Here is a 21383-nt window from a genome sequence, read left to right as displayed (position 1 = left end):
CCCTCACACTCCTCTACTGGAGATCAGTGTTGGACAGAAAAGGTCTGATCGCTGCATCTCTGCTATATTTTACATTTAAATCTGATAACACAAAGTAAACCTGTTTTTAGTGAATAAACCAACATGGATATGACCCGCCACAGCGCCAACGTGGGCCACACCTGATTCAACCCAAACCGGAAAATAAAGGATTTAACTGGAAAAAGCAAAACCCAGTAAAATCAGCAGCTGGTTGTGATTAAAATGCAGTTTGTTGCAGAGGTTCAAACTTCCTGATGGTGACCTCTCCTCCGTCCCTCACCTTGTCTGGCCGGTTTTAATCCTCACTGCAGTGTTAGACTGGAGCTCATCTCTCAGATTAACCAGATTAACACTGAGCTGCAACAGGAACCAAACGTCTCTCCTCCAACTTATTTCACTGATTAATAACAAGGTTGGATAAAAACATTGAGCTGAGCTTCTCATTCCTTAAAGAGTCATGAAGAAAGACTCACCCTGGAACTGCAGAAAAGAAGTTAGAAAGTTTAAAAATAGATGGAAAAAACATTGTAAATATATTCTAACAAGTGATTTAATTATCTGTTTTTTTATCTTTTAATGTATAAAACTGTATAAAAAAGGTGTAAATGGTTAAAAATCTTCAGAATGAGCCAATTTTTAACCTGATTAATCATCACAATAATTCTTTGTTGGACCATCGCTACGCGGTACTGAGGAGGAAACTTTAAAAAAGTTTTAATGTAACTTTCTCTATGTCCTAACATGAGATAATCTGAGAGAACAAATGGAGTTCCTCTGCCTCCTCCCTGTGTTCTTCTGAATTACTCTACTGGGTCAGAAACAAGCCATCAGAACCAGAACAATTAGCCATGAGCCTGCAAGTATTGGACATGTTTTTGTCTAAATGAGGTGATTTTATGGCTCCATTTTGCCAGATCACATAGTAGCATTTCTACCTAAAGCCAAACATTAACAGCCAATCCATGTGATCGGTATCTGTGATCGGCAGTGATCGGACCTCATGGTGATCAGAACCGGCAGGAAAAACCCTGATGGGAGCGTCTCTACCCAGGAGTAATATGATGGTTTAGAAGTTCATTGAAATCTTTTCCGTTTTGAAAGAAGCTCACATTTGGGGAACTTGTGAATGATTACATTATTTATCATACTTGGTTCTGCTTAAAATAATTCAATTCAACTCAATTATTCTATTGTCATTATTGTTCTTACATTTGGGAGATTGAACATTTCTGTTTTTATTAAGTTTTTTAAATAAAACTTTCAAAAGTTCAGAAAATAAAATCAATCTACTGAACATTCTGATTTTATGAGGATCTGTTTGAAATGTTTGTTACAAAGTTGATTACTGCATTAATTTTGATGTGAATTAAATTGGTGTTTAATTTGTGTTTTTTGTAATGTACTGTTACTGGATGTAATACTATTTTTATTTTTTAAAGGATTTTGACCCGTTTACTGGCCGACATTTATTCTATAAATCATTTGGTGACCAATTAAAAAGTAAATGTATTGAACTAAAAATGGAATATCTAATTTCTGGAGCAGAAATATTAATCAATAATACAGTTTCCTCAAGTGACTGGAGTTTATTTATTTTTAACACAGTTTGATGAAATGGTGAAGAAAAATATAAGACAATTATAAATGGAACTGGTTCATTTTTGGGGAAAAACTGTCATAATTGTCAGAAAAATAAAAAGAAAATTAAAAACTTTGTTTTTAAACACCTTCAGTAAAATTAAACTTATAAAAAAATGTTTAATAAATGATGGAAAATACTTTATTTCACGATAAATCACGGTCGCACCACATGACATTTTTTAAGACCACAGCCGAATCATATTGATAAAAAACCTCTGAAAACGTCTCATTTTAATTTTTAATTATAATTTCTGTGTGCACAACATTTCAAATGTTCTAATAATTGCAATGGATAAACATATTTTTAAATGTTTAATTTCCCCTGATGGAAATCCTGATACGTCAACGACCCTGAAACAGACGTTCCTCCAAAATCTCAGTGATTTCCTTTTCTTTCAGTCTTGCATCCACATCAGCAGAAAGAGGTTTTGAAAGCACTGAAATATCATCAGTAGCAATAATTTCAGCATTTAAAAGCTCAAATCTGACTTCATCTAGTTGAGTATCAAGTCCTTGAATGGGAGGTTTTAGACTCCTGGGTAGTTTGAGCAGTGAATGTAACAAACAGCCATTGATAGAAAAAGCTGCTGTTCCTGTAAATGAAGTCAACATGACAGTTTGATTTGATATGTCAGCCTCCTCTCCATCAGTAGAAGAGGCTACTGATGGATCTGATGATCCAGAGCAGTGCTTGCTTCAGAGTCAATACATTTAATCAGGTGGGATTTTTCACTTCCTGCTCCACCGTTGACATAGAAGTAAAATGGATGAGGGTTCAAAGCACAGAAACACTGAATACACCAGTCTCTTACTGCACAGTTTGGTGTCTCCATTGGTGGATTGATGGGAAAACTGAGAGCATCAATTTACTGGACTGAACTGGAGATTGATAAAACACGGAGTGGAGTTTTCTTCTGTGCATTTTTGTGCCATAAATATATTGGAAACCAAATCTGGAAAAGTTTGACTGGAAAGTAAAAACCAGATTTAATAAAACTCCATTAAAAAGTTTCATTTCCAGGATTCCAACCACAGATAGATGTTGGAGGAATTTGTGGAATGGTCGGTCATCACACACGTCTTCTGGGACTGACCACAAATAAAGACCTTCTGGGAGGAAATGAAACAGGAGATTGAGGACATTCTAAGGACAGATCTCCCCATGGAGCCTCTTCTATTTCTGCTGGACATAAACACCAAGGATTTACTCACTAAAGATCAATGTTACATATTGTTGCACCTTCTGCTACTAGTAGCAAGAAAGACAATTACACTAAACTGGATTAAATCCTGTTCACCAACTGTTGCTGAGTGGAGAAAAACTGGAACATGACAACATGATGGAGCGTCTGACTGAACAACTAGACATGAAAATAGATAATTAAATATGTAGTTTAGAAAATAAATATTGGATTTGAAAATTAAATGTTTAGTTTGCAAAATAAATATTTATTTTGAAGGTAAATATTTAGTTAAAGTTTTATTTCCACATTTTTATCAGAACTTCTCTCCTTCCTCATGAAGATTTTATCAACCTGCCTCTGATTTCACCTCAGAGCTTCTACTTCCTGGTTCTGTTGCTCTGAAGGAAAAAACTACAAACCAGGTGAGCTGTGATGTCATCAGTTATGCAACATCCATCACATTTACTTTCGGTTTGAATTTACCTGTTCATGTGCGGCTCCAGTCCGTTAGTTGGGTCTCAGTCTGTTGTTTAAATTTTCTTCTTTAACTCTTTGGATCGTTTGAACAAACTGTAAGTTTAATTTGTTTATTTCTTGAATTTTTCATCACTTTAACTTTTTCCTGATTGTTTCTAATCTCTGACGTTTGGAGAAAAGTTTCACTTCTGATTTCAGCTGAAACTTTAATATCTCTGCTGTTTGAAGGCTAATCTACAGGATTATTAGATTATTGATGAACTGGAATCAAACAACATGATGAACAGCTGATGTTTCACTGTTTTCTTCTCCGAACTGATTCATGTTTTTATTTCCTGGTACCGAACTCTAGTCTCCACCATTAACGTCAGCAACAGTTTCCTGTTGCTTCCTTTCAAAATAAAATATTATTAAAATGGGTTTGATTCAGTCAGATGATTAAATAGTTCATCTTTAATGGAGCGAATAATCCACTTGTAGAAATTAATAATTGTGAACTATAAGACTTGTTCAGGTTGAATCAGTGAATGTAAATGTTGCTCCATGTCTCCATCTAGTGGACTGATAGTAGAAGTGCAGCAGCTGATGGCAGCTTCCTCTGCCTCTCTGCTGTCTGACTGCATTCACCTGACACTGATATGAAGCAGAGAAGAAGAGCCAATCAGAGGAGGAGCAGCTGATCTTTTTCCAGCTCTAATGATGTAAAGGATGATCAGAGTTGATGTGCAGATGAATGATGTGTGTTTCCTCTGCAGGTGAAGGTAGAAAGTGTGTGTGAGCTGATGTGAATTCAGCAGCATGGATCAGTGTGAGGACAGAGAGGAGGGAGTCCCTCCCTCTAAAACCACTCTGTGTGGGGAAGATGAGAGCCAGAGCAAAGGTCAGAGGTGAGGTCACCATCTCTAACTGTCCACAGCCCTTTTCACACAGCGTTCACTATATCAGGCCAGAACAGACGTGGTGATGAAGCTGCTGCTGCTCCTCTTTGCTGATTAAGTTTTAATCATCATGTTTCTGTCAGGATCCATCAGAGACTCAAACCAGAACCAGAACCAGAACCCAGCTGTGTGTCCTTTAAGAGCGACAGGTCAAAGGATGATTTCATTTTCTTTAAATCTCCTGGATCTCCACCATCAGAGAGGTGAGCTGTTTCTAACTGCTGCAACTGTTCTGTTTATATCTGTTATTATGACAGATACAAACACACATATGCAAATATGTGTGTTTGTATGTTAAATATTAATTTAACAGGCAAACACAAAAGGCAGAAGTGAGTTTAATCTCTAGATTGATATTTGGATTGTCCTCTAAATCTAAATTTTATTCATTTTCTAGACAGAGTAATGCTGAAAGAAAAAGGCTTTTATGAATTAATTTTATGAATCCAGTTTCATCTCTGTGGTTCAAACATCATCCAACATAGTGGATTATTAACCATTTCCACAGTTAAGCTAAAATAAATATCTCATGTAGATATCTTTCAGAACCAGATGGTCTCTAACTGACCATCTGGTTCTGATTGAAGCTCCATCAGATCCTCCTTGGATGGTGTTGCTGCGCAACTCCCCCAGCCCCCTTCTTTCTCTACTCTCTCACTCTCTACTTCCTCTTCTGAGAGGGGAGATGTGCTACCAGCTCTCCATCTAACGGGTGAATTGGTTTTCTAAATCTGCTGGGATTTACCCTGTGCAGAACTGAAGTAAACTCTGTTTAAGCTGGTTTCGAGAAACGATTCGCCTGGTTTCTGACGGCCTACATCCAGGTGTCCCAACCTTCTTCCCCCTGTGAATTAGCCAGACTGATCAGCCTGCAGCCAACTAGTTTCACAGAGCACACCTGTTAACGGTCGCTCATTCTCTATATTACAACTTGCATTTGTTATTGAACCAGGTAGGTTTTAGTGACTCGGCGAGTCCCAAGGATGATGTTGTACATATGGGCTACCAGCAACCTAAAAACATTTTCCACTTTTTCCTCTCCAGAATCAAACATCATAGCTATTTTACAACCATCAAAGAACTTTAAGGTGACTCATTAACTGAATGTCCACAACATCTTTTAGATTTTCTTTATGCTAAATATTTTATTAGTAAAGCATTTTTGCAAGGGTCAGTACAGCTTAATTCAGTAGCAGAAATAATCAAATAAGTAAAATTAATCATCTAGTCTGTCTTTCCCTACTGCTGACACTGAGAACTAAAAAGGGAACCTTTGAGAGAGATGGACGGAGTTTGACGTTTTAAACCCCAGACCTGGCCTGATGATGAAGAAGGTGCTGCAGCAGGAGGAGGAAGTTGATCGGCGAAGGCAGGAATCTCTGTAGGTCTGATGAGCTTCTTCTCCGCATGGATGGTGAGGTCACACAGGACTTGGGTGCTGGCAGGAAGGAAGACACCAGTTCTTCTTCTTTGCCTTGGTCTTTGTCTTTATCTTCATCTTTGTCTTTGGGGTCTGAACCCAGCTGATGAGAGAAGTGCGATTTGAAGCCACAGGTTGCGGGCCTGACGGGTTGGTCCCCATGCGCAGGACAGTCTTTGGCTCTGTCAGCTAGTTGAACCGTGAATCCAGATCTCATAACACATAAAGCAGATAAACTTCTAACTTTTTCTCCGCAGTGATAAAAACCACTGACTGTGGCCTCAATAACTTATAATAAATTAAATCAAACGACTTCACTGAAAATACCAGCAGTTCAGCTGCTGGGATCTGAACATGCAGCCTCACAAATTCCTCCTGGTCGCATCTGCAGAGAAATCTGCGCAAGTTCTTCAGTCATTTGGATCTGTCTGCAGGGGCGCCGCCAGGAATCTTGGGCCCCATGACAAAAAATTGAATTGGGGCCCCGTGAAGCTGCTGTTAAATTTTTTTGAGTCTATTGGACCCATAAAAAGTGTCACAATTTTAAAGGCTTGCTACTGCCTTGCTTTCTTTGGTCCAATACTGATACTAGCACAATATTTACTGCTCATGAATTTTACATGCAACAGTCCACATACAATATGCAAGTAGGTTGCTTAAATGTTTTCTGTTAGTTTTAGATACTGAAATGTCTCTCCCCACCAGCAACAGTGAAACACAATGTGCAAAATATACATAAAACAATCCAGACTTCTCAAAAAATGCTATGTAGTTGCATTTTACTCAAGCTGCAGTATATAACTTTAATATAAAATGTGTTTTCTCCATATTTATTAAAGTTGTCACCATGTCGTGACAGTTTGTTATGAAACAGATAATCTGTGAAAAAAGATCCATCTCCTCCCTGACCTGCTACTGTTAGCCGTTCTGACCAAAAACAACCAATCAGAACCAGGAGGAGGGTCTTAGTGCTGTCAATCAATCTCATTCATTCACTGCTAAATGTGCTAATGGTGGAGAAACATCTTATCGTTACCGGAAAAATGTTTTACTGCTGTCATTGGTAGCTATGCTAACTAGACTGAGCATTCACAACAGGCTATGCTAGCTGCAGCATAGCACAGAGCGAGAGGAGGGAGGATGAGCAGCATCACATGAGATTGTGATTGACAGCAATAAAACTCACCTGCCACTGATTGGTTGTTTCTAGATAGCAATGGGAAAAGTCAGAGGAAATAGATTTTTTGCAGATCATCTTTCATACATATTATTACCTAGGCCTGTCACGATAAAAAATTTTGCTGAGCGATTAATTGTCTCAGAAATTATTGTGATAAACAATAATATTGTTTGAAGACCTTTTTACACTGATTTAATGGACATGACAAAATAATGCCTGCGATTTCCTGCCAAAGATAGATACACATTATTTTCTATAGAACACTTAACACGGGAACTGATAAACAAATTAAACAAAAAAAACAAAAACAAAAATAAAATGGATTCTCAGTCTCCATTAACAAACGCACTTGAAAAAAAAACTAAACAGCATGAAGCCAAAATTGGAAATAAATACTGCATTCAACCAAAAAAGTGCAGATTATGAAGTCTGTATATTATGTTGCCCTTCAGTAATAATTAGATTTAAATAGAGAAGATGGGCACATCGACTACCTGATGCAATAGTTCACACTACACGATTTTTTGCTCCTATTTTTCCCCTTACGACAATCTTAGAACGTTGGTCGTTCTAAGATTGTGTCTCATTAGAAGACCATGATTTTTATGCAGGACAATGCTCTATTGTGTGCATCAAAGTACTCCACTGTGTCTAGCCAGTAAAGGCCTTAAAGATGAAAGAATAATGAAGTGGTCCCCTTCTTCACCAGACCTAAACACCATTGACAACACCTTCATATCGCCATGTTTGGGTGTTGATGATGATAATCTGCTGCTTCCTGGCTCCATGTCAGATTAACGGTGGACACATTTCCACAACCCACTGGGAAATACCTGGTAAAGCAGTCTGGTCCATCAGGACTTGGTTCCTGTGTGCATTGTGAGAGCAGTTCAGCAGGGAAGGAACGCTTCATGATGTGGTTGGTGAGATCTGCTGGAACTCAACCAAACTGAGCTGATGTGGACCATCAGAGGTTCTTCTAGTTCGTAGATCATCTTACTCTTTCTGACTTTAAATTGTGTTTATGTGATGCTGTTTTTCTATATTAAGGTCTTTTAATGTTAAACTCCTGGTGACTTCATCTGTGAATACTGCTGGATGAATATTTCCTGACTTCCTAATTGTTCCTGGTTCCTCCACAGAGTGGACCAGCAGAGCTCAGAGGTTCCCAGTTGTCCATCTGCCCAGCAGCATCAAACACAACTGGACTCCATATTTATGGTCTGTACATGAACAACAACTTTTCCATGGGTTCTGTTCAAAGTCACCTTCATGCTGCACTTTGTAGACCAGAGGACTGTCAGTCTGTCCAACATCCATCTGGTGTTTGGCTTATGATGTTTCCTTCATCTATTTTTCTGTTCCAGCTGCTGGAGGACAATATTGTCACTTTTGTGAAGAAAGAACTGAAGAATATCCAGAAAGCTCTGAGTCCAGATTGCCCAGAATGCTCAGAGACTCAGAGAGATGATGAGGTGTTGGAAGGTGAAGATGAAGAACAGAGGAGGAGCAGCAGAGAGGCAGTGATGAAGATCACACTGAACTTCCTGCGGAGGATGAAACAGGAAAAGCTGGCTGACCGTCTGGAGAACAGTAAGAGGATTTCTTCAGAGAATTGAAATGATAGATAAATTACATATTTGCTGAAGTGATGTAATGAAATTCAAAAGATGATTTTCTTTCATCTCTGATTTTTGTTATTGTGTTAATTTAGAACAATTTGCTCCAGTTTGTCAACCTCAACTTAAATCTGGTCTGAAGAAGAAGTTCCAGTCTGTGTTTGAGGGGATTGCTAAAGCAGGAAGTCCAACCCTTCTGAACCAGATCTACACAGAGCTCTACATCACAGAGGGAGGGACTGGAGAGGTCAATGATGAACATGAGGTCAGACAGATTGAAACAGCATCCAGGAAACCACACAGACCAGAAACAACAATCAGACAAGAAGACATCTTTAAAGTCCCACCTGGAAGAGATCAACCAATCAGAACAGTGATGACAAAGGGAGTGGCTGGCATTGGGAAAACAGTCCTAACACAGAAGTTCACTCTGGACTGGGCTGAAGACAAAGCCCACCAGAACATCCAGTTCATATTTCCATTTACCTTCAGAGAGCTGAATGTGCTGAAAATGAAAAAGTTCAGCTTGGTGGAACTTGTTCATCATTTCTTTAGTGAAGCCAAAGAAATCTGCAGCTTCGAACACTTCCAGGTTCTGTTCATTTTTGATGGACTGGATGAGAGTCGACTTCCTCTGGACTTCCACAACAAGGAGATCCTGACTGATGCTACAGAGTCCACCTCAGTGGACGTTCTGCTGACAAACCTCATCAGGGGGAAACTGCTTCCCTCTGCTCTCCTCTGGATAACCACACGACCTGCAGCAGCCAATCAGATCCCTCCTCAGTGTGTTGGCATGGTAACAGAGGTCAGAGGGTTCAATGACCCACAGAAGGAGGAGTACTTCAGGAAGAGATTCAGAGATAAGGAGCAGGACAGCAGGATCATCTCCCACATGAAGACATCACGAAGCCTCCACATCATGTGCCACATCCCAGTCTTCTGCTGGATCACTGCTACAGTTCTGGAGGATGTGTTGGAGACCAGAGAGGGAGGAGAGCTGCCCAGAACCCTGACTGATATGTACATCCACTTCCTGGTGGTTCAGACCAAAGTGAAGAAGGTCAAGTATGATGGAGGAGCTGAAACAGATCCACACTGGAGTCCAGAGAGCAAGAAGATGATTGAGTCTCTGGGAAAACTAGCTTTTGATCAGCTGCAGAAAGGAAACCTGATCTTCTATGAATCAGACCTGACAGAGTGTGGCATCGATATCAGAGCAGCCTCAGTGTACTCAGGAGTGTTCACACAGATCTTTAAAGAGGAGAGAGGTCTGTACCAGGACAAGGTGTTCTGCTTCGTCCATCTGAGTGTTCAGGAGTTTCTGGCTGCTCTTCATGTTCATCTGACCTTCATCAAATCTGGTTCTGATGTGATGAAAGAAACACAAAGATCTAAGAAGTCTTCATTATTTAATAAATCTGACCTAAAATCTCTCCATCAGAGAGCTGTTGACCAGGCCTTACAGAGTCCAAATGGACACCTGGATTTGTTCCTCCGCTTCCTCCTGGGACTTTCACTGCAGACCAATCAGAGACTCCTAAAAGGTCTGCTCACGAAGACAGGAAGTAGCTCACAGACCAATCAGGAAACAGTTCAGTACATCAAGGAGAAGATCAATGAAAATGTGTCTGCAGAGAAAAGCATCAATCTGTTCCACTGTCTGAATGAACTGAATGATTGTTCTCTAGTGAAGGAGATCCAACAGTCTCTGAGTTCAGGAAGTCTCTCCACAGATAAACTGTCTCCTGCTCAGTGGTCAGCTCTGGGTTTCATCTTAGTGTCATCAGGAAAAGATCTGGATGTGTTTGACCTGAAGAAATACTCTGCTTCAGAGGAGGTTCTTCTGAGGCTGCTGCCAGTGGTTAAAGCCTCCAACAAAGCTCTGTAAGGACACAGATTGTTTAGGCAGTTATTTTTGATAGAAATATGCTAATGATGAGGTAAATATATATATTAGTGTTTCAGTTTAGGGCTGCACATTGGTGCAGTTGGTAGCACTGTTGTCTTGCAGCAAGAAGGTCCTGCGTTCGATTCTCAGCCGGGGTCTTTCTGCACGGAGTTTGCATGTTCTCCCTGTGCATGTGTGGGTTCTTTCCGGGTTCTCCAGCTTCCTCCCACAGTCCAAAAACATGACTGTTAGGTTAATTGGTCTCTCCAATTTCTCCCTAGGTGTGTGTGTGTGTGAATGTTTGTTTGTCCTGTGTGTCTCTGTGTTGCCCTGCGACAGGCTGGCGACCTGTCCAGGGTGACCTCGCCTCTCGCCTGGAACGTTAGCTGGAGATAGACACCAGCACCTCCTGACCCCATTAGGGACAAGGGTGTAAGAAAATGGATGGATTGATGTTTCAGTTTATATATTGGTGCATTGTCTCTCCAAATTGTCTCACTGGGGGGGATGTGTAAAGGAGACAGAGACTTACTTCAGCACCTGAACATTAATATTACATATAAAAGCAGCAAAACTACTCCTCTTTATGTTAAAATATAAATTGTACTAATTTAGCTAATTGTGGAATTTTATAATTCTATTTCTAGCCTCCTTGTTGCCTGTAGTTCTGTCCTTTAAGGCTGGAGGACTAAGTATAGAATGAACCATTTCACAACAAAAGGCAACGTAAATATGTGTAAAATAAGATAGTTCCTTCTCTGTCCAAGAAAAACATAGAAAAATACTATTTTTTAAGAATTGTTTAATAACAGATTTTCTCTCTGTCTCCTCAGACTGAGTGGCTGTAACCTCTCAGAGAGAAGCTGTGAAGCTCTGTCCTCAGTTCTCAGCTCCCAGTCCTCCAGTCTCAGAGAACTGGACCTGAGTAACAACAAGCTGCAGGATTCAGGAGTGAAGCTTCTCTCTGCTGGACTGAAGAGTCCAAACTGCAACCTGGAAACTCTCAGGTAAAATGTTCTCAATCCTGGTGAAACCAGATTTCTGTCTACTAGCTCCTAGCAGCAGTGATGGCATAGTTACTTTGAAAAAGTAACTTTAATCGGATTACTGATTACTCCTTGAAAAAGTAGCTCAGTTAGATTACTGATTACTTGATTTGGAAAGTAACTAAGTTACATTAAAACTAACTTTTTTAGTTACTTTCAGCAGCTGCTAACAACAACGCTGTGAAAATTACATTGATCTTTACCAATACTTAATTGTAAGCTATTTTATAATGGTAACATCAACAATGTGTCTCCACTTATAAGGTTGAACTGAAGGGGAGATTTTTTAATGGTTATAGTACAAAAAAAACGTTAGTAATTTGTGCATGTTTTTGTGTGTTCCACTATTGTCTGGAAAACTCTAAGAAGGATTTTAACCCCCCTCCACCCCACCAGCCTCCAGGTTGTGAGTTACAGCCCTGAGTTTGGTGTCAGAGCGCAGCGCTCCTCCTGCAGCTCCACAATTCAGATGGCTCCTGCAAAGATTTGTGACACTTATCTTATTATTAATAATTATAATGGCGTTTAGTTGCACAACCCATTCATTCGTGGCTGTTTTCACGTTTATTGGGCTGTTCAGATTAGTCTCGATGTTTCCAATGTTCTGGATTGCTCAACGTGATTGACAGGTAATATATTAACTTGACATTAACAAAGACACAGCGGGACGGATCATCCAGGAAATGATGGACAGGGAGAGCCTGACTAAAACTAATTGGAGGTCGGACACATTCTGGGGTTTATTTCTGCTTATTTCCAAGCCCAAATGAGCAACTTCACGTTAAAAAATGAGCCCAAAAAGCGCAACCCACGACTCAATAAATTTCTATGCGACTTTAAAAAAAAAAGGCCACAGCCGCTTATAATAATTGGACTTGGCGACAGAAACTCAAAATAGTTCCTGTTTTTCTACCAACAAAATGCGCGTCTCCCTCTTCCCTCCATTGTTTACATTTCTGTCGCTGCTGATACTGTCGCATAAAAACGGCAATGACTTGACAAGACGCGTAGAGGAAATAAAATTAAATTCCAAAAGAAAATAGTAACACACAGTAACGCAAAGTGATTTCGATACATAACTGTAGTCTGACTACTGGATATGAAATAGCAACTCGTTAGATTACTCGCTACTGAAAAAAGTGGTCCGACGTCAGTAACACGTTACTGACATCACTGCCTAGCAGAGATACATTATACTGTCAAAAGTATTTGACCACCCATCCAGATGATCAGAATCAGATGCTCCAATAACCAGTGTTGTATAGTAACGAAGTAAAAATACTTTACTTAAGTATATTTTGGAGTACTTCATACTTTCCTCGAGTATGAAAATTTTTGATGACTTTCACTTTTACTTCACTATATTTCCGAACTTAATTGCGTACTTTTACTCCGATACATTTTCAATGTGTGGTTTAGTTACTCGTTACAAAAAAGCGAGAGAGAGAAACAAAGTGTTTTGATCCCACCTACTGATTAGCAAGTAGCAAGTAGCAAGTAGGCTACCGAACAAAGTCGGTAGCCTACTTGCCTGGGCTTGTTCATCACCTCCAATAGGATACACCTGTTTCGCTTCTCCCATTAAACACAAAGCAAGTCTCTCAATCAGCAGCAGCCACATGGAGGAGGAGACGGAGACCACAACACGGCTCCAGGGGAACCACCAGCTGGTGATGAGAGCCCATGGCCTTATTTAAACACAATATACTCTTTCGTGGGTGTTAAAGATTCGTCGTACCGCATGCAGTTTATGTTATTCCTGCCCGAAGATGTGGAAATTCTATCTTACAAAAACTCCCCGTCCAACTTGAAGAAACACATCGAGGTAACTTCTTATGAAATGGTTATAATCCTCCTGTTTCAGTAACTATAGCTTGGTCACTAGGCACTATTGTGAAATCTTGAGCATAACGTTACCTGTATAAATGAACTTTGTTTGGCATTGTTTCAGTTCCACACATGGTGTATTTAGCTTAGGCTTAATGTTGACTGTAGCAGGCTACCTAGACTCCTCTGTTCAAGGGGGGACAGAAGCCATAGCGATAGCAATTTAGACTAAATTTAACAAATATAGGAAAGGCATGCAAGTTCAAAACCACAAACCATTAACATGTGCTACTCTTTAAAACTGGAACAATTTATTAGCAGGTTTAATTTTGCCTGCACTTGGTTGGGTACATTATTTTAAGTGTATTTGACAAGTTTACCAAAATATAAAAAATGTCATTCAAACTGCATTTGCCTTGTTTTACTTTTTACTTGTACTTTTCATTACATTACTTGAGTACATCCATTTTTACAGTAATTTCCATACTTAAGTACAAGAAGTTTCAGATACTTTAAGACTTTAACTCAAGTAACATTTCAGTCAGTGACTTGGACTTTTACCAAAGTCGTATTTTGGAGAGTTACTTATACTTTTACTTGACTCTGAGATTTCAGTACTTTATACAACACTGCCAATAACTTCCATGGCCTCTAGACATGCAGCCTATTTTTACAAACAATTGTGAAAGAATGGGTTACCCTCAGGAACTCAGTGAATACCATCAACAGGATGTGCAACAAGTGGCATCCTATCACTAACATGTGGCTAACAAATCTCTACACATAAACGTTGCTGGTTTTCATTTACTCCAGGCTGAAAGGACCAAGAAGAGAGGTATTTAGAAAGGCTGCGGTCATTCTTCCATTGATAGTGGAGCTCTGGATAGATGACAGATTGCTGCATCCTAGGTGCACAAATGAGCATTATTGCAGATCCTTCATCCTGCAGTTAGACTTTCTAACCAGAACTGCTCCTAACAAACTCAATAATTATTACATTCTGGCTGTTAGATGGTATAACTTTAACTGTTGTAACTTTTTACATTTCTTTTAAATTGACTGATGGACAGGAAGTTAGACTGTTCAGATAAATTACATTAACAGATATTATTGGCATTGAAGAGATATGGCTGAGAGTCATTGTAGATTCTAGAATAAGTGGAAATGTTTCAGTAACAGGAAGAGGATGAGCAACATGTTAAAATAATCATCTATATTCAGAGAAACAAGTAGAGGAATTTATCTAGAATATATATAATATATAAAGTCAGAACCTTCTTGAAATTCACTGTTATACAAACCACAAGAGATCTTTTAAGCTAAACAGTCATTAATATCTAAAATAACCTGTTGTGTCTACCACTAGGTGGTGTACGAGAATAGGATAGAGAGGAGAGAAAAGAAGAAGAGATAAGATGGAGGAAAGGAATACTTGATGTTACTGTACTGCTGAGCGAGTTATGAATAAAAGCTGTTAAGGGTTCTTTGTCTACTTGAGCTTCTACCTCGTCCTAGCTTCCAAACATAACATAACCCTTTGAAGAATTTGAATTAATATGAGTCACAAGAAGATTTTATTTCCTTTTGGGATCAATAAGCTGTTTTTTAATTTAAATTTGAGTGTACAGCGAACCCTCGTCATTTGCGGGGATTGTGTTCCGAAAAGAACCCGTGATAGGCGAAATCCGTGAAGTAGTTATCTTTATTTTTTACAATTATTATACAGCATAATTAAATACTCTACTTTGAAACCAAGCCTACGCATTTTTTTAACAAATAGAACTCTTTCTTACTAATAAGTACAGTAAAATAATCATTTTAATCACCAATACGAAGTACAGTAAGACAAATTGTGACTCGCGTATTTCACTGTTCCTCTGACTGTGACGCTGCGACCTGACTCCGCTCTCTAGTGTCTTTTTCTTCTAAAGCCTGCGGTGCAGGTGTGTTTTTTCAAGAGAAGAACATAGTCATCGGTACTTGTTGTCGCTCCTTTTTCTTCTGGGCAAAAACATTTGCCAATATTTCCCAAGCTGTATTACGTACATTTAAATGCCGTAACGTTATTAACGTTACAGGTAGAGAAGAAACGCGGAGACTGTTTAGCCAATCAGGACGCAGAACACAATGCAGTGTGAAAAAAAATAACTGCACAATAAACTCTGCGAAGCATCGAGGCCGTGAAAGGTGAACCACGTTATAGCGAGGGTTCACTGTATCAGTAGAAAGAACAATAAATAATTAGAAATGAAAGAAGAGATAACTATTATGAACGTTAGATTAGAATCAGTATGAGCCCCACAGCGGCCTGAATCCAACAGCCAACTGCTGCCTTATTTGTTCGTTCTCTCACTCTTTTATTTTACCAAGACTGCCAGAACCACTTTGTGTCCAGACTTGGGTTTAATAAAACCTCTTTGTTAAAAACATCATCTGGTCTGGACTTTGTATTTTGTGAGTTCTGTGTGATGACATGAGGATCGTAACATATTGGTGGCCCATCCTATTCCAACAAAATGTTTAAAAATATTTGGAAGGCCGTTCAATGTTGTGATATTTATGAATGCAGTTTTAATTGTGGTGACTTCTGAAAGTGTGTTTTCTATGTGTTTAGTGACCTTTAGTGTCAGGTTGGTGGGGTGTTTTCAGAACTCTTTAATTTAAGTACTGGGTTAAATTTCCCTATATTTAATGTTTGGCTAGTGCTTGTTTTTGGATTGTTTTAGGAGCAAATTTGTTTCTATTTGTTTCTATTTTTTCCCACATTAGTTTTGTTGTAATTTTTTTCTCAAATAAAAAAAGGATTTTTTTTAATACAAACCTTTTATTCAGCAATTTGATTCTCAGGCTTCATTGGACTCTTTCTGTTAAAACTGATATGGGATTAATTTAGTTCATAGAGGAATTTAATATTTCTCTTGCCAGCCTCCTTGTTGCCTTTAGTCCAGTCCTTCATGGCTGGAGGCCCATCTATAGACTGAACCAGTTCACAACAAAAGGCAACATAATTATATATAAAACAGTCCCTTAAATCAGTAAAGAGGAACATTGTTGACTGGAAAAGAGACACATTTTGAAGGATTGTTTAATAACAGGTTTTTCTCTCTGTCTCCTCAGACTGAGTTACTGTAACCTCTCAGAGAGAAGCTGTGAAGCTCTGTCCTCAGTTCTCAGCTCCCAGTCCTCCAGTCTCAGAGAACTGGACCTGAGTAACAACAACCTGCAGGATTCAGGAGTGAAGCTTCTCTCTGCTGGACTGAAGAGTCCAAACTGCAACCTGGAAACTCTCAGGTAACTCTGGGCACTTGACAAATTGCTGCATCTTAGGAGCAAAAAGAAACATTATTACAGATCCCAGCAGTTGCTTGGCTTTCTTATTTATTCCACATGTTACAAATCCATCCATCCATCCATCCATCCATCCATCCATCCATCCATCCATCCATCCATCCATCCATCCATCCATCCATCCATCAGTTCATTCCTTGGGTTCTACCTCAATGTTCTCATCATTTGATGAATTGTGTGCCTGCAGCTTAGGTTTTTTGTTTGTGCTGCAGAGCCACAGCTAACAGCTAGCTCCTCACTTCAGCGGCTCTAATGGAGCCTGTGATGTTCAGCTGCTGTTGCTCCTCCTACACTTTGGACTGAACCATTGTTCTAAGACTGGTGGGGGGGTTCCTTAAAATTAATTCTTGTTCTTTTCTTAGATGAATGGCAGATTTACTTCTTTCTTTGTTTCTATTACATTTTTATATTGATATTGTTTAAATGCAAAGGTTTCTTTCATGATTTATTTGGGGGGACAATTCCAAGATTGCGGGGGTCCGGACCCCCCGACCCACCTGGGATTTACGCCCATGTCCATACAGGTCAGCCTGTGTCCAGTTTGAGTGAAAAGAGGTGCAGGTGATCCAGGCTTCAGAGATCAAGCAGTGGCAGCACGAGGCAACATGTAGAGGCACCAGCTGTGTGATTGGTCCACTCTCCTGGTTTTAAATGCATCAACTATAAACCTATCTATAGAAATAAATCTGCTCCACCAGGCCAGTGAAACGATCAGAGCAACAAAGACTCTTGCAATCCAGCTTTGTAAGAAAAAAGAGCATTATTGCAGATCCTTCCTCCTAGCAGTTGTTAGACTTTCTAACCAGAACTGCTCCCAAAAACTCTTACATATGATTATAAATTGCTCTACTCAGCTGCGCATTTTTTTAAACTGATTATGATGTTTTTATTAAATGTACAGCATTATTATTCCTCTATTATAAATGTGTCCTTACTCTACAGCCTCCTATTATTTTTTATTTTTATCTTTTCTTCAATGTTTTATTTTTCCATTTACCTTAAAATTATTGCTGGTAAACCTGAACTTCCTGCTGTGGAAAAATGAAGGATGTTTCTATTGTGATCCGTTCTATAAGTGACAATTGTTGATTTTTATTACTCATTTAACGGAATTAGAGTTTTATTATGATTTCATCTTATTGACAAGGTAATTTATTGACTTTTTTCCTCTTGTGAAAATGATCAGTTCAGACCTTGGGTTCTACCTCAATGTTCTCATCATGTGATGAATTGTGTGTCTGCAGCTTATCAGGCTGTTTGGTCTCAGAGGAAGGCTGTGCTTCTCTGGCCTCAGCTCTGACCTCCAACCCCTCCCATCTGAAAAAGTTGGACCTGAGCTACAATCATCCAGGAGACTCAGGAGTGAAGCTGCTGTCGGCTGGACTGAAGGATCCACACTGGAGACTGGAAGCTCTCAGGTATGGAGGAACCTGCTGCAGGAGCAGAGAAGGTCTGATAGAGGAGGAAGAGGGAGAAATGTCTTTAGTCAGTCTGCTGGGAAACATTTAGTTTGAAGCTGAATGTTTAATTTGATAATTAAATATTTAGACGCCTCATCTGGAGGCAGAGATCATTACCCAGTTTTCTGGAATATTCTCCAGACTAAGAACGGCTCACAAGGAAAATTAAAGAGTGGGATGGGTTTAATAGTTTAATAGGGACTCTGACTAAATTAATAAAAGAAGTTCAGTTAGATTTCCGTGATGATCTACTGATGGCAGAAAGGACTTTAAAACAATATTTGATGGAGCTCCAGACCAATCAGCCCCAAGAAGCAAAGATGAGAAGAAAAGTAACTCCATGTTGGTCAGATGGATGTTTAAAAGTTATGGGAGAGAAAAATAAAGAACTTTAGATTTTAAACAAAACTCAACTTTCAGGATTTAATAAAATATAAATTACATAAAAAGTGGAGAAAACTATTCATGAGGCAAAGAAAGAAAGTGAGAATTTTAACAGTTTCATCCATTTAGTAGTTTGATCTCCACCAGGGGGCGACATCTGGAAAATGATCCAAAGAATGAAAGGAATCAGGAGAGAATGGAAATCCCTTGTTTTCCAGAGGAAATGAAGAATTGCAGTGAATGATGGTGAAAAAGTAGAATTGTGCTCTGTTGACTGTGGTAGAAATGAAAAAACAATAATAAGACCTTTTAGACAGATCCAAGAAAAGACTAATGTGTTTAGGTTTTCAGTAGTTGGGAAAGCTTTTGGGATTGTTCAATAAAGTTTGGGAAAAATTCCCAACGTCTTGGAAAAAGGCAGAGACCCTTCATGTTGGAAAACCAGGGAAATAAAAATGGAGCTGCAGCTCTCAGATATTTCAGTCATCATGTTTTCTATCAATGAATCCACTGATTAAAGCAGGAATCTCATCTCCATGTTCTCCTCCAGAGGTTCCCAAGGTTTGTTCCTGGAAGCTGCTGCTGGTTCCTCCAATCCAGGCTCCGCCCCCTTTAGAGGAAATCTGTCCATATATGGCGCTAAGAGTCACCTTGATGATGCAAAGCTTTGTACAGGGATGAGATGTCAGGATGTTAGTGTCAGTCTGTCCCAGGCTTTAGTTGTTATCCTCATGAGGAGCTGAAGTCTCTGACAGGAACGTAGAGCTGAACAGGAGAAGAACTTGAAGCTTCTTCTTGGCCTCTGATTGCAACAGCAGGACAATCCAACATTTTAGTCTGACTTCATCTGGAAATATTTCTTTGACCCTGAATCAGTTTGAAGGCAGGCCAGCTCCTCATCAGAGCTGAGATCTTCTCTGTCCTCCATGCTGGAAATGTACAAGTCCAGCAGCTCCTGATCAGTGACATCACAGCGTGACATCATCAGTAGAGTGATGATGTCATTTCCCTCTCAGAGCAGCTTGGAAATCTGAGAGGAAAGATGCAAACAAAGACTCTCTGGACTGTTGGATCTGCTGGTTCTGGTTCCAGATGCTCCTTGGACACTTTCACAAGCAATTACTGCAGCTGCTGGATTCAGGATGCTGCTTCTTCTTCTTGGTCTCATTGTAAATGTGTGCAGCAGCGCCACCTGGTGGTGTTGGTTGGTAGAGGAAGTGCTGAAAGGTTGGAGGTGTTTGTCAGAGGTGTGTGATGATGGAAGCCTCTCCCTGGTTTGTGAGTCTGAGCTCAGAGATCAAATCTTTGATTCTTGTTGAACTCTTTGTTGAATGTGATGCAGCTTCTCCTTTTTAATGTTTGTATTTCTGGATATTACAGTGAGGCCACAGCAGGTTTTCAGCAGCAGGGCTGTTTAGTGTTTCATTCCTTCATCTGTGTGTGGGAGTGTGGATGGAACAGGTATCCAGGTGTTGTGTCAGAGTTTAGATTGATTGTATTTTAATGCTGATTATTAAATCAGGTTGAGCTTCCAGAAATGTTTCCTTAGTTTCCTGATGTCCTTTTAGGCTTCAGTGAGTTTCTTCAGGTTGTTACTGAGGGATTTCCTTTCTCCTCTCTGTTGGAGCTTTTCCTGTGTTTGGAGAAATGAGTTGTGCTGCAGCAGCACCAACTGTCCTTCCTACATCCACTGCAGTTTGCAATCCAAATGTTGGACTGTTCCTGTCTCAGTGGAGGACAATGTGTGTCTGAGAGACATGTAATGTCCATGTTTGCTGCTGAAAGAGACTGATGGTCTGACCCCCCTCCTCCTTTCAGGGTGGAGCCTGCTGGAGTCCCATTCTTGACACCAGGTGTGAGGAAGTGTAAGTGTGTTTTTCATCTGATTCATGACAACAAAGCAGCTCACATTCAACCATCTTCAAACTGTCACATCACTCATTCAGGAGTCATCATCAAAGTGTCAATAAATGATCAATAACTGCAGCTGGATTGTGTTTGTTCTCTCCATCAGATTCCTGTCAACTCACCATCGACACAAACACAGTGAGCAGAAAACTCAAACTGTCTGAAGACAACAGGAAGGTGACACGTGTGGAGGAGCTTCAGTCATATCCTGATCATCCAGACAGATTTGATTTTCCTCAGCTGCTGTGTAGAACTGGTCTGACTGGTCGCTGTTACTGGGAGGTCGAGTGGAGAGGAGATGTTTATATATCAGTGAGTTACAGAAGAATCAGGAGGAAACGAGACAGTAGAGACTGTCGGTTTGGAGGGAATAATCATTCCTGGAGTCTGAGCTGCTCTGATGATGGTTACTCTGTCTGGCACAATAACATAAAAACTCCTCTCTCCTCCTCCTCTGTCTCTAACAGAGTAGCAGTGTATGTGGACTGTCCTGCTGGCATTCTGTCCTTCTACAGAGTTTCCTCTGACTCACTGATCCTCCTCCACACCTTCAACACCACATTCACTGACCCTCTGATTCCTGGATTTACAGTCTGGCCCAGTTCTGGTTCCTCAGTGTTTCTGTGTTGAGTTGAGTCTAAAGAGTCTAAAGAGTCTAAAGATTTTCCTCCTGTCAGAGAAACTCTCTCACTGTTGAACAGATAGTTCAGTCTCTACAATCTATTTCTTGGTGAAACAATTCTGATTGAGTCCTTGGAAACTTTTTCTTCTTCCAGTCCTTTAAAGATGGAAGCTGGGATTATTCCAGGATTATTCCAGGATCCTCATGTCTTTCTGTTTGTTTCCAGTCAAAGCTTCACACTGAATATCAAGATATTGTTTCTCTTATTTTTTCCTTTCATTCATCAGATTTCATTGAAATGTTGATCAGTTTTTCTCAATCACTGATCATTTTCTGTTTCTATCGGCTCCTATTTTTCTCAACATGTCAGATTTGAATATTAAATCTTCCTTTTGTAAATTTGCTGCAGTTTTTCTT

The 21383-nt window shown here is 39.7% G+C and overlaps 1 protein-coding gene across 1 annotated transcript; it reads left to right on the top strand.

Annotated features, from left to right (window-relative positions):
• Positions 1-4121: 4121 nt before the first annotated feature.
• On the top strand, positions 4122-21324 carry LOC111609493 (NACHT, LRR and PYD domains-containing protein 12-like). Its single transcript, XM_023338241.1, has 9 exons — positions 4122-4210; positions 4345-4464; positions 8004-8082; positions 8229-8454; positions 8576-10367; positions 11205-11378; positions 17837-18010; positions 20255-20301; positions 20451-21324. The coding sequence occupies exons 1-9, from the start codon at positions 4122-4124 to the stop codon at positions 20972-20974; spliced, it is 3225 nt and encodes a 1074-aa protein (XP_023194009.1). The 3' UTR covers positions 20975-21324.
• The last annotated feature ends 59 nt before the right edge of the window (positions 21325-21383 follow it).

This window comes from Xiphophorus maculatus, chromosome 8 (assembly GCF_002775205.1).
Source record: "Xiphophorus maculatus strain JP 163 A chromosome 8, X_maculatus-5.0-male, whole genome shotgun sequence".
Taxonomy (NCBI): domain Eukaryota; kingdom Metazoa; phylum Chordata; class Actinopteri; order Cyprinodontiformes; family Poeciliidae; genus Xiphophorus; species Xiphophorus maculatus.
Note: the sequence above shows the minus strand (reverse complement) of the source record. Positions and strands in the feature narration are given on the sequence as shown.